This window comes from Temnothorax curvispinosus, unplaced genomic scaffold (genome assembly GCF_003070985.1).
Source record: "Temnothorax curvispinosus isolate PA1 unplaced genomic scaffold, ASM307098v1 QBEX01000525.1, whole genome shotgun sequence".
NCBI lineage: Eukaryota > Metazoa > Arthropoda > Insecta > Hymenoptera > Formicidae > Temnothorax > Temnothorax curvispinosus.
In genome coordinates, this window is record NW_020210305.1 from 335939 (window position 1) to 348364 (window position 12426).

General features: G+C 36.5%; 1 protein-coding gene across 2 annotated transcripts in view; it reads right to left on the minus strand.

The window, feature by feature from the left end:
* The window catches only part of LOC112454891 (platelet endothelial cell adhesion molecule-like), a 138102-nt gene that overhangs the window by 36833 nt on the left and 88843 nt on the right, over positions 1 to 12426 (minus strand). For both annotated transcript variants that reach the window (XM_025016523.1, XM_025016529.1), the window contains exon 4: positions 6858 to 6991. In XM_025016523.1, the coding sequence (XP_024872291.1) occupies positions 6858 to 6991 (134 nt within the window). The remainder of the gene's footprint in view (positions 1 to 6857; positions 6992 to 12426) is intronic.

The following is a 12426-nucleotide window of genomic DNA, read 5'->3' on the forward strand; positions in this document are numbered from 1 at the left end:
GCTTCGACGAGTTTCAGGGCTGTGTTCCCATCGAGGACGTCTTCGTTTATTCCTCGATATAAAGCCGTGACGAGCCACGTGTCGGATTAGCTTCGACGCCCTTGCCTCTTCCCGCGGCATTGTGCTGCAATTTGCTTCACGGCAGTGGGGCGAAGGTACGGCGGAGCCGGGGTTTTAATCTGCATCGGATTATATCCTCAAAGAGCGTTGCATTTCATTACACCGAAGCCATGCGGGAAAATGGGCCGGTGTTTGCGGACAGTGCCGGCCAGCGAAGCCATAGTGGAAATAAAGGACGTACTTTCGTCACGGTAAATCCTTTCCCGTTATCACATTTAGACACCTGTCTATTTGCCATAGAGAATGAAAAAGTACCGTTGAAATATATTACGTGATCACGTACAACACCGTGTTGCTTTCAATATAAAGTTCCAAAGAAATGTTCGTTACGGTATTTTGACGTGTCGTGCCGGATTAAATATGTAATTACGTAGTGTTCGAAATATCGACGTCAATCTCTTTTACTGTATTTCGTATAGTAGGTACTCATAAGACTTTCATTTCAGCCCGAGATACAATATTTAACGCACTGATCATAAAACATAGTTAATTTATAGGAGGATACGATACTCTTTAAAAACCATAAAAATGCGGCTTTTAATATCTCTGTACGGCAAAGATATACGGATTTTTGACAGTTCGCACATATAGAGCTCTGTAGTAATTCCATGCGGACGCAGATGTTACAATGGTAAATGGTAACAAAGTGCCGACTTTGAACGAAGCTTTTGATGCATCGTGCAGCAATTGCAGGCGATACATGGAGTTATGGTTTATGATGCAGTAAATTCAATGGTGTCGCGCGAAATTCGGGCCAGTATACGGTATTCGGTAGGAATACCTTCGGTCAATTTTAAGAGAAATAGGCGAGGTGTATTTTTCGTTCTTTACTGGTCAGGTATGTCCAATTAATTTTAATATACGAAAAGATTTGTAGAAATACAAATGGGGTAAATATAGGTACAGACTAAAATGCCATTGTATACATAATTCACGTTTGGTTTAAAATACTCAAGTTGTCGACGACAGTTTGCGGAGAAATCAAGCTGTAGTAAGGATATTGCTGCTTTTTAAAATTTCGTCGTTCCCCGTCGCAGCGCCAGACTTGTATTCAAATGTATTATGCAAAAGTACTGCCGCCTTGGCCAACAACCAAGTCGAAAGAGCAAAATGTGCGGTGTTAAGGCGGAGACATGCCTAACGCGCGAACAATCGTCTGCATATGTTCCTGTACGAGTTCTTGGAAAACATTCAACTATGCTGTTATTTACCGTATAAGGAAGCTTAATGACAAGAACTCGAAAATCCTTCAATTCTTCTGTGCATACCATTAAGTGTGTATCCGGTCGCGATTGAAAAGAAAAAGGGAACGAGCGCGCGCCAGCAGTTTAAGATAATGTTTTCATTGGCGCTACCGGCGGTTATTTTACTACGTGTCCTTAAGGTTCTTCCCATCCTGTTTTATAATATCTGTCGGATACCTCGCGAGATTACAAAAACAACACGATCGCGCTTCCGTCCTTCCGGAGCAAGAGAAAGAAAATACTCGCCGTCATTCTGGGAAGTCGTAAGTGCACGGACAACGGTCGGCGTTCGCTTATCTTCAGGTGGCGACTTACGATCCAATAAAGTTTTTGTCTCCTTTCCCCCACCCCCCCTTTCCTCCTCCCGGCACAGCTGTGATCCCGATCCTCTTTCCCGCGGGATGTGTTTCTGATTGGTAAAAGTTACCATGGTTTATAAGTTGATTAAGGGCGCAGCGGGAGGTGATGTCGAAGATTCTGTTTGCACAGGTAACCCCGAACTCGGTTTCATCGCGGTGAAGTAAGTTCAGCGACGCTCCTGTTAAGACGCGAGCAAGTCGCGACTTCTCTTAACTGGGGGTGGGGGAAGGGGGCTAAAACCGAGTTGTGCAAAGAATAACAAAAAGAACATTGTTCGTATTATATGCCGCAGTACTCAAACAAACTACATCTGCTCCACGATAATCGAATAAATTGGGGTAGTATAAATTTCGAAAAATTAAAAAAAGAAAACAGCCTGGAAAGATGCCAATTCTTTCACCATTTAACTAAACAATTTCTAATCGTGTAAACATAAAACAATGCGAAAAATTAAGATTAAATTGACGTCGAAAATAACATTTTCAAATTGTAAAGAAGTTAGTTTTAAAGACCCTTAAAAATCGTAAGCATTTATTAAACAATTTGCAAATTTTTTCCTGTGCTAATTAAATATTTGCAAACTATACAATTTTAGAACAAAATATTACTTGAAACTTGACTTCCCAACTCGTTTATTCATAACGCATTTCTATTTCGTTTTAACATCGATGTTTACCGCTTCACTTCAGTTGTAAACGTAAAAGCGCAAATTAACACGTTAAATAAGATCCGAATTTAAGTTGAAAGCTGAAGCACTGATCCGCACGGCGAATAAAATCGGGAAGACCGAACATTAATCTTTCCGCGGCAAAATATCCAACAAATTCATTAAAAACGAAATCACGGGAGCAAAAAGCGGGGAGCATCAAACAGATATTTCAGAGAGGTCGTAATTTGCCATTGCCAGGCTTGATAGCGCGGTTATACGTGTCGAGCGACGCATAAAACCACAATAAATCTCACTCAAATAACAAATCCCGCCCATATTATCGAGTAATACATGGATATTCCGATAGGTTGTTCTTCACGGTCGTGTAAATCTCGTATGGATGATGCGAGGGGTAAAAAAAAAAGAGAGAGAAAGATGTGGTGGAAATAAAGCGTGGAGAGAGAACTCTTTCATAATCGTAGAAATATCTGAACGAAATAATTCAGGATTAAAATCTATAAAGAAAGGGGAATAGAACCAAATCTGATCTCGTGAAGCTCCTGGAAAATATGCAAAAATTAATATGTCGATAATTACAGGCGGTTGACGTGCGCCTTTCAAATATGACCACTTCAAAAAATCAATATACCTATGTGATTATATATAAATACATATAATGTATCATATCACATGACGTGGTGAGAACATGATCGGTATCGTACGTTGTGAATGTAAGATATAGACAAGGAGTACACTTTGTACTTCTTTTGCGCTTTTTATATCTCTTGTCTCTTAGAGCCAATTTCACCAACGTCGGTTGACTGTGATCTTCGATTAAACTCACTCTTCATCTCTTTTTAACTGCCCCCTTAGAAAGAGACGAAGAGTGAGTTTAACCGAAGGTTACAGTTAACCGACGTTGGTGAAACTGGCCCTTATAGGAGTTATATCGGTTTATATACCGAATGCGAGAGTGTCCAAACACTCCATTCTCGTTGCCTCATACGTGCACTTTGCGAATGTACAATAGAATAAGCGATATCACGCATGATCTAGCGCCGATGTCGGGCTATAAAGTATTAAAGGATAACAACTGCATATATTGGTATCTGCGTAAGAGCGCACGTCAGTTGCGCAAAATTTATTCGTGCCGGTGCGCAGATTAACCTTGGGAATATCAAGCCGCGAAATGTACACGATGTAAACACCAACTATTATTGGGATGAAGTTTACCAGAAAATACGAGTATGTTGCGTGAACTATTACAATTAAAAGTTTCCAAGCGCATTCGGTATGCTTAATATTAGTACAGTTAAAAGAGATTTATTATACACGATATATACGAGTGTTACAGTGTGTTACTTAATGATAAAATAATAAATATTTAATGATAAATATTCGCAATTATATACAAGCCAGAGTTAAACCGTTTGTCTCTTTTGCGGTATGTCATGTAATTGAAAACGTAATTTATCAATTTCCGTATTATCAAAGATATTCTGGCGTATGTTACATCTACATTTGCGTCACATCGTGAAAAACAGGAAACTGATAAGTATAACAGCATATCAATTATAGTCGCTTTTCTATTTTCATTCATCTAAAATTTAAAATGCACTTATCGGCAGGAAGAGTCTTGTTGTCATTTTATTACATATACCGAGATACTGATAATGTGATTTTCAACGTCCGCATTGGATATCGGAAATACGCATATTGTGTGTCGCAAATATATGTATATGCGAATATTATCTATCATTATAATGTATCATAATAATAATTAATAATTAATAAACAATTTGATGTATATTTATCATATATGTAATAATATTACAAGACAAAAAATTATAGATGCCTAAATATGTATTAGCAAAAATTATTTTATATGATTACACTTTCTTATTCTGCGATATATCTTCAATCTTTAATCATAAAATTACTGTCGAGTGATATTAAAATTCGATTAGCTTTAATGTATCCAAGATATAATTATCCACGAAATTGAAAAGAAAACTAAAAAATGTTCTTTTTTCAACAAGAAATTTAGCAGCGCAAGATATAAAACAATTTGTCGTGTACTACAACCGTAACTACAACCGAATGTGATGCTACGTATTTGCACAATTACTTATTTAGTAATAAATATGGTAAATACATAGTATTTATTAACAAATATTGAAGTTACATCGTAATAATAATTGAAATAACAATTAAAAAGATTTTCGACGAATAAATCGGAAAATAAATCTTTTCAGCAAGAGATCAACTACCTAAAAGTTTTTCCTGGGGGCAAACTACTTTTTCCGGCGCGAGTAAACTTGTACTGGCAACGCCCCGGCCGTAAGAAACCGTTGTTTCCGCGACAAGATATCTTCCACGCTCTCAGAAACGTTCCCTGCAAATTCGACGAGTTTCTCGACAAGACGTTAGCCGTAAGAAGCTAGCAGACCGACCCGGTTGTTCCTGACCTGAGCAATTCGTTACTACCCCCTCGCCGCCCTCGTCGGCGCTGTTCCTTCGTTACTCGCACTTATATGTATATATATATACGCGATACTAATTTCCCAGATCCCATGAAACCCACGGTTGATTTCTCCGCGATTCGTATTTTCGGGGCTTTTTACTATCACGCCGTGCATCCGGGAAGATAATATCGTTACAATTTTACAAAAAAATTTACGATTTGCTATCATCTCGATTATCTCGATTGAAGCGACCAAAGTAAATACGTAGATAAACCTATATCTAGAGGTATAATTATGACGCGTAAACAGCATTAAAAACTTTTATGGAATAATGTTAGAAAACAATCTTCAAAAAATTGATTGTTCCAAATTATTAAATATTTGCCTAAGTAAAAGATGATTTATATAATTTAGATATCGCAAAATATTCGATAATCAACATCGCCGGTCAGCCAATTACGTTAGAAGACGAAAGTTTTATTTTTCTTTTTACCTAAGCGTAATGACAATCAAGGTGAAATGCGCTAGCAGAATAGAAATGTTTCTATCGTTTAAAAGTACGAGATAATTTAGACGCGTCAGCAGCGAAATGCTGTTCGATCAAAGTTGATGGCGAATTCCGGATTTCCGTGAACGATCAAGCCGTGGACCGTGATTTCATTTTGCATTTAGCTGTATCAGCTAATGAGATCCCCGCGACGTCCCCGGAGATTATGGGTAATGCATCGCCCGGAGGCCCGTGCCCGTGCCGCTGCGTTTCGCTCGGCAAAAGTTTACTCGACAACATTTTTCCTCGTATCGCAATTATTAGTATATTTCGTTCGGTGCTCCTGGCGGCTTTTGCACGGATTATCCGCATTATTCAAATTCTCTTATCCCGTGTTTGATGAAACCTTTTCGTCAACCTTTTCCCTTGGAAACGACAACGCGAGGCGTTCGGGTAAGACTTAATCATCCGCGCTCTAATTCCGTACAGGACCTCAATCTCGGTATAAGAACTCGGATTGCCAAAACAGACGATACGCATATTACTGTATACATTTTCGCGGGACAAAGGGTTTACTTAATCTCTTTAATGTCTGTCAATGCGCCTCTCCGTTAAGCTCGAACGCCAGGATTCCTCAACGTTCTTGCGCCGGAATTATTTCCTGACTAAATTGAGCTCTAAAATGTGCCCTCGTATAGTAGGACTATGCAAATTCCTGTGCACATCAGTTAAAAGCCGGTAATAAATGGAACCCATTTCGAGCGCGTGATTTCGACGATAAAGGGAAAATAGTAACGTGCGGAAATGATCTCCTTTCCGAACGGTTAGAGGAGTTTCCTACTACAATAAACATTGGCGACGATGATAATAGCAGCTATGTAGACACATACATTCCGTAAATTGAAAATCGATATCGAAATCCTGTGCACCTTCAATGAGGCTTACGAGTTTCATAGGGTGGTAAGAGCAAATAGTCTTCGATTTAACAATTTTTATAAAAGGACCCATTTCAAGCGAAAAGATGTGAGAAAAGCGGATTCCGATTGAGTGGTATGAAGCTAAAAAAAAAGAGGTGCAGCTGTTAAGTGGGCCGTTTGACAAAAATAAAAAAAAAAGAGATTCAAACGACTCCAAGTATTTTTATAACGTGTACATTTCAACGTTTGCATGTTTTTACACTTGGCTGATTTCCCATCGAGTCAAACAAATGGAATTAACGTCTACGTAATAGATATTTAAGGCAGCAAAACTGATCGTTAAAAGTTATCACACTTTCAAGTTGATTGTTACGTAGTATAAATCCGTTCGATAATAAATAAACCAAGACAACAGATTTTTCTCTCAAGAAACTTGGTGCGCGTTTAAATTTCGCCCGTTATTTATTCCAGTAGCTTTCCTCTTCGAAAAGGTCAAATTCGATTCTATTGTGCCATACAACCGCGAGTATAATGCCGGAAGCCAATCTCGCTAACACATATTCTCTCACTCCGTGATTCGATAATACGACAATCGTGTCGATAGGCATCACTTACCGGCCTGCTGTTGAGCGTGAATGAGAGGTGAACCGGTGGCTTGGAGGGTGGCAAGCTGCAATTTGCCCTCAACATGTCTCCCGGGTCGTAGCGATCGCGTTCCGATACGATAACGGGCTCTTCACGGGGCAGAACTGAAACATAATAATTTCGCGGGTCTCTCTTATAGTCATTGTCGACGAAACTCGTGCACGGCGGCGCGGGCGGCACAGCGGTACGCGGGGGGTGCGGGCGCCGTAATCGCTCCGTTTCCCCGTGCTCGCCCGCCGAACTTATCCAATATTCAAGCGCCAATGAGGAGACCCCGTTATGTCGCCAGCTTTATGCGCTTCCGCGGAGTACAATGGGGTACGTGTATTGCGTAATCCAAGCGACGCCATCCTCAGAAGGCAGTTACGAACGCGTAACCGTGGAAAAATATTAAACGCGGTACGTGGATATTGATTTTGCCGTTGGTATAGCGCGAATCGGGTAAACGCGGGGCATTGCACTGCAAAGACAATAGCTGCAAACTGAAACTGTGATTAAAAGCTTGTTTGTTCTGCAGCAAAATGAAGTGTCCGCGTGAATAGAACCGGCTATTGCCGCCGCACAGATAACGGACCTGTGTGAAGTAATAAAGCAAACTTTGTATTGGAAATTCACTAATCGTCGTGATACTTGAAACAGGAAACGCCGAACGTAACACGCCGAAGTAATCTAATTAAAAAAAAAAAAAATTCCAAACATACACGTGTATCTCGGATGTAAAACGAGAATCTCTTACAAATTCAACAATTGAAAAAATAATTATCATCAAAATTGTTGATGTAATTTTGTTTAAACGCAATCATCACTATACTACCTAATTACATGTTACATGTATAAATGTCATTCTTAAATAATGTATAACGCAACAGCAATTATTTGAATTTATTGCCGATTTGATGTTTATACGTATAAATGTCCAAATACGCGTTACATACAGATTTCAATTTCGTTCGTTGTACAAATACTTTTGGAGAAATTGGATGCGCTGGAAACGGATCGTCAATTTACAAAGCACTTGAACTTTATCACTGAGCTATCAAAAGGTCCAGAGCGTCTAAAGATATTAAATGTTCGCTGCATGCTTCACTCAGAAATAATAAAAAAAATCTACAAATGTTTTTTACGCGTATTTACACCGCAGAAAAGATCTTTACTTGCCCATTATACATGTATAGAATGCATTCATTATGCATAATTATGCATAATGACAGCAAAATTATAATAAAAATTATACGTGGATTATATTTAAAAAATCATTTTAATTGCGTTTATTTTATTAAAATATGCCGATTTGAAGTGAGAAGTATATGTATATGTCGACCTCGATTAATTTCCAAGCATGGAATGCTGCTGGAAAATCATCGCCGTTCATTTCACCATATGCTAATCAGTGATCCGCAATTCATACATTCAGGCTAACTTGTGCCCATATTAAAAGAGCTTATTATCACATTTTAATGTGGCGTATTTAGTCAGACATTCATCGAGCCCGTATTACAATACATAATTTAATTCTTTGAATAATTTAAAAATTCGAATCAAACAGATTTCAGTGTTACATGTTTTTCTATTAATAGACATTTCTCAATAATACCTGAAATAAATAGACTGGACTCATTAAAGCGAGAAAATTAAACATGCATGCCATGAAATCTGCAAATATCTCTCGCGTGTCATATATTTATAGAGTTAAAATTATTTAATGAAAACTAAGTTTGACGGTATTAACAAAATCGTAATAAAAACGGGACGTCAATTCATTCATTATATGCTGAATCGAGAATTTGTTAGAAGTTGTTCTATACTTGGCTCCAATATCTTAATGATTTTCAGCGCCGTCGTCTCTTTATTCTAATAATAATATTATGATAAATATAGAAGATGTTTCGAGATTCTCAATCGATTCACTTCGATAACGCGTTATAGTATCCTCTCAACTTGGATTTTTCTCACATTCTTAACTATACGGACTTCGTATATGTGTGCTTTATACAGCAAAGCACACACGAAGCCAACGTACTTGAGATGAAACCGGAAGCTATTGCTGGTAAGTCAAGTGAAAGGAATAACCGTGAAGTCTCCTAAGATCAGCTCGAGGCGCCGATAAACCGACGACTCGTAAAACGATAGAACGATTAATCGAATCTCGGTTACGTTGCCACGTCCCGTCAATGAATAGCATCGAGCAAGGTGCAAAAATCGATAAAGAAGCATGATAAAGATACCGAAACAATCGCTATTCTCCTCGCGCAATGCGAACGGGAATTCATGAATGGCTGATATTTAATATCAGTCCTTATTGTACGAAGAAAAAAAACGCTTAAATAGAAAATCTGAGAGATTCAGAAAAAGTACAATGTAGAACTCGGAACTCCCTTTGTTTCGTAGTAAATTAAATCGTTGTTCGAATATAAATATTAAGTATTCCTGATGAATTATGATATAACGAAAATTACATGACGTAGCATATTATCGTGCGCGAGAAATTTTCAACTTTATTTTCTTCTTATTAACGAAAGCTTTATTACTGTCTATTGTTGTAAAAAAATTCATAATTATGACTTGTACTTTTCCTTGAACTTTCATTAAAAAAGTAACAGAATGAAGAGTAAAAGAAAAAAAATAACGCGCGACCGTCAGATATCGCAGAATTACGTGATGAAACTTTTACTGTGACATAAAAGAAGTCTATCTATTTTGTGCTGAGTTTTCCTTGTCCTATTTAAGTAAATTTTTCGATTAAGTCTTTTGATATCGATTTATTACTGCGCTTCTATCCGCAGTACAAATTCTAACACGTTATGCTACGCTGCCGTTATGACAAGAGAAAATCGATATCAACGAAGGGAGGTAACGTTCAGGAAAATTCAAGTGAGAATACAATTTTCCTTTAAGAACGTGAAAACTGCACCGGGACAAGATTCGTTTACTCTATGAACATCTTGCGATGCTATCGTAAAATATGAAATGCATATCCTTTCCGAGCTGCAGATAGTTCTACTTATCCAGAGATTCTCTGTCTGGATTCGAATGCCACTAATAAAGAAAGTGATCCGCAGATATCATGTCTCTGCCAATCGTAACGAATTGCGGACACCATCGTGATCGATGGAAGATTGTATGGTAGAAATGGATTCTTCGCAAATCACTACCATCGCGTTGAATATTTTTTCCAAGTGTCTATCAGTCTTGCACGAAAATTCGGTAATCATCTTAGATGAAAAAATATATAGGAAAATATTGATCGGAATAATGTAGCTAGAGTCTAGACAGTATCAGAATTAAAATAAAGAGTAAAAATAAAACAATGGAGGCAAGTTTTTTACGAAGACTCTGTCTGCTGAAAAATAGATGTGATACATTTACAGCAACTCGATGAAAAAGAAGAAACCTTTAAATATTTGACAGAGAAGCACCGGGAATAGACGGAGCAAAAGATAAAATCCGAAGTATCTTATCCTACTAAAAAGAAAAGATAAGAATGGCTGGGCAATAGTTATAAAATGAAAAAAGAAGATTTTTCCAACACTAGAGGACATTTATATATAGAAAGTAATAAACCGATAAATGGATAAAATTCATATAACGTAGTCTCGTTTTTAACCAATTAATTACAGTAAATCAATGAAGCGTTATTGTCGTAAATATTTGATATAAAGGTGACGAAAATAAATAAGAACCTCTCTATCCTTGCTTCGGAATATAAAAACAGATTATCTGCAAATAGTCTAAATTTTAAAGTAGACTAATTTAGAACGGTCCCTTCACAAAAAGATGCACTGAATTGTTTCATTCACAAATAATTGTGAATAAAGTGTTATTCTAAGTTAATATATTTACAAAAGTTTTTATTTGCTATCACTGCGAAACATTTTCAAAACATTTTATATAAATGCATTCGCCTGCGTTTGATGGTTGGGATATTGGATGATATGACTGATCCTTGAATTTTGTAGATTGAAATGGCCAACGGTTGCCAGAAATTTCGACAGCCATCGCGCATCATTCGATCATCAATCTTGTTCTCCGCTTATCGGAAGTCAATTTCAAAGTTGGAATGACATACTACCACATATAGAAATTTTTGATGACTACCGTCCCATATGTTCCCGTAAATGAAAAGACTGTGCCAATTAAACGTGACGCATATCTTCAATTAAAATGACGATAGTACCTCGGTATAACAGTTAATTGGCGTAAAACTCTTGCTTTGATATTATTTAAAAATACCTTTTACATGTACTAACTAATTAATATTGCAAGAAAAAACATTAACACAGTGTAAATTAGATCATGTTATAAAACTTCGATCTATGTAACATTTTATCGGATGTTTCTGTGTGTTAGAGAAATATTTCTATATCTTTTATTTTCCAAATTTAAAACAATTTCAGCAGTAAATCTACTTAATATTGCACATTATGTAAGGCAAAAAATTAAATCTTATATTTAAATTTATTTTTGTTTTAAAACATTTTACAAAAACCGTTATTGAAAAAGAGAAAATTTAATTAAGCGCTTCCAATAAAAGTATTATGCGCTGGATAACGTAATGTAACAACGTAAATTCCTAATGGATATTTTATTCGACGTTATAATGAAAGAACTGCTATAGAATTTCTATACACAAAGTACAATCAAACATTTTTCAACAATAACGTATTTTAACGCGTTTCTACGTGGAAAAAATATCTTGGAAATTTGCGAGAACAAAACTGAATGAAAATTCAGAGGTGAGAATTTGTGTGAGACGATTCAATCATGCATTTGTCGGTGCATTGAGAGGAACGTGCTTAAGCAGAATTACAAGCGATTTCGATATAGTGTTCACTATTCTCGAGCGTTATATTAAGGTCTGACTCTATTTTACATTCATGAGAATATTAGAGCGTAAGAGCGCGAATACGTAGAAATTTCGTTATTAACATACATGCGCAATTTTCTTGATAAGCAACTTCACCTTGTATAAAATGAAATTGTACAAGATTTTCCAAAAGCGATTTTGCGTTAAGTGGAATATTACGTTTTACGGTACATCTTACGTAGCATTTCGTATTACTGAGAAATATTGTCGTCATAAATAAATGATTAAAAAATAATAAATCATATATTTTTATTGTAAAAAAAAAAAATCCAAATTAACTAAAAGAAACTCAATAAAAATTAGTCTGTTATCTACATTTAAAGTATTCTAATATATGTATAATATATGTAAAACAAAACAAAAGTTTCGAATTTATCTACTGCAATAATAAATTCTTTACTATTATATATTTCTGCCATCTTTTTTAATTGTGTATTCGTTGTGTGACAAATCTGAAATCGATTAATTTCTACATAAATTTGATTTTCTTAGGAATTTTAATTTTCATCAACGCTGATATTTAAACCATCTGATGTCGAAGGATTAATTGTTCAAATTTAACGAGCAGAAATTTAGCTCCTAAAACTGATTGCAATCTCAAATATTTACTGCTTTGAAATACTCGTGAAAGTTACAAGCGCATAAACGCACCAACCATACAGTCACCATCATACA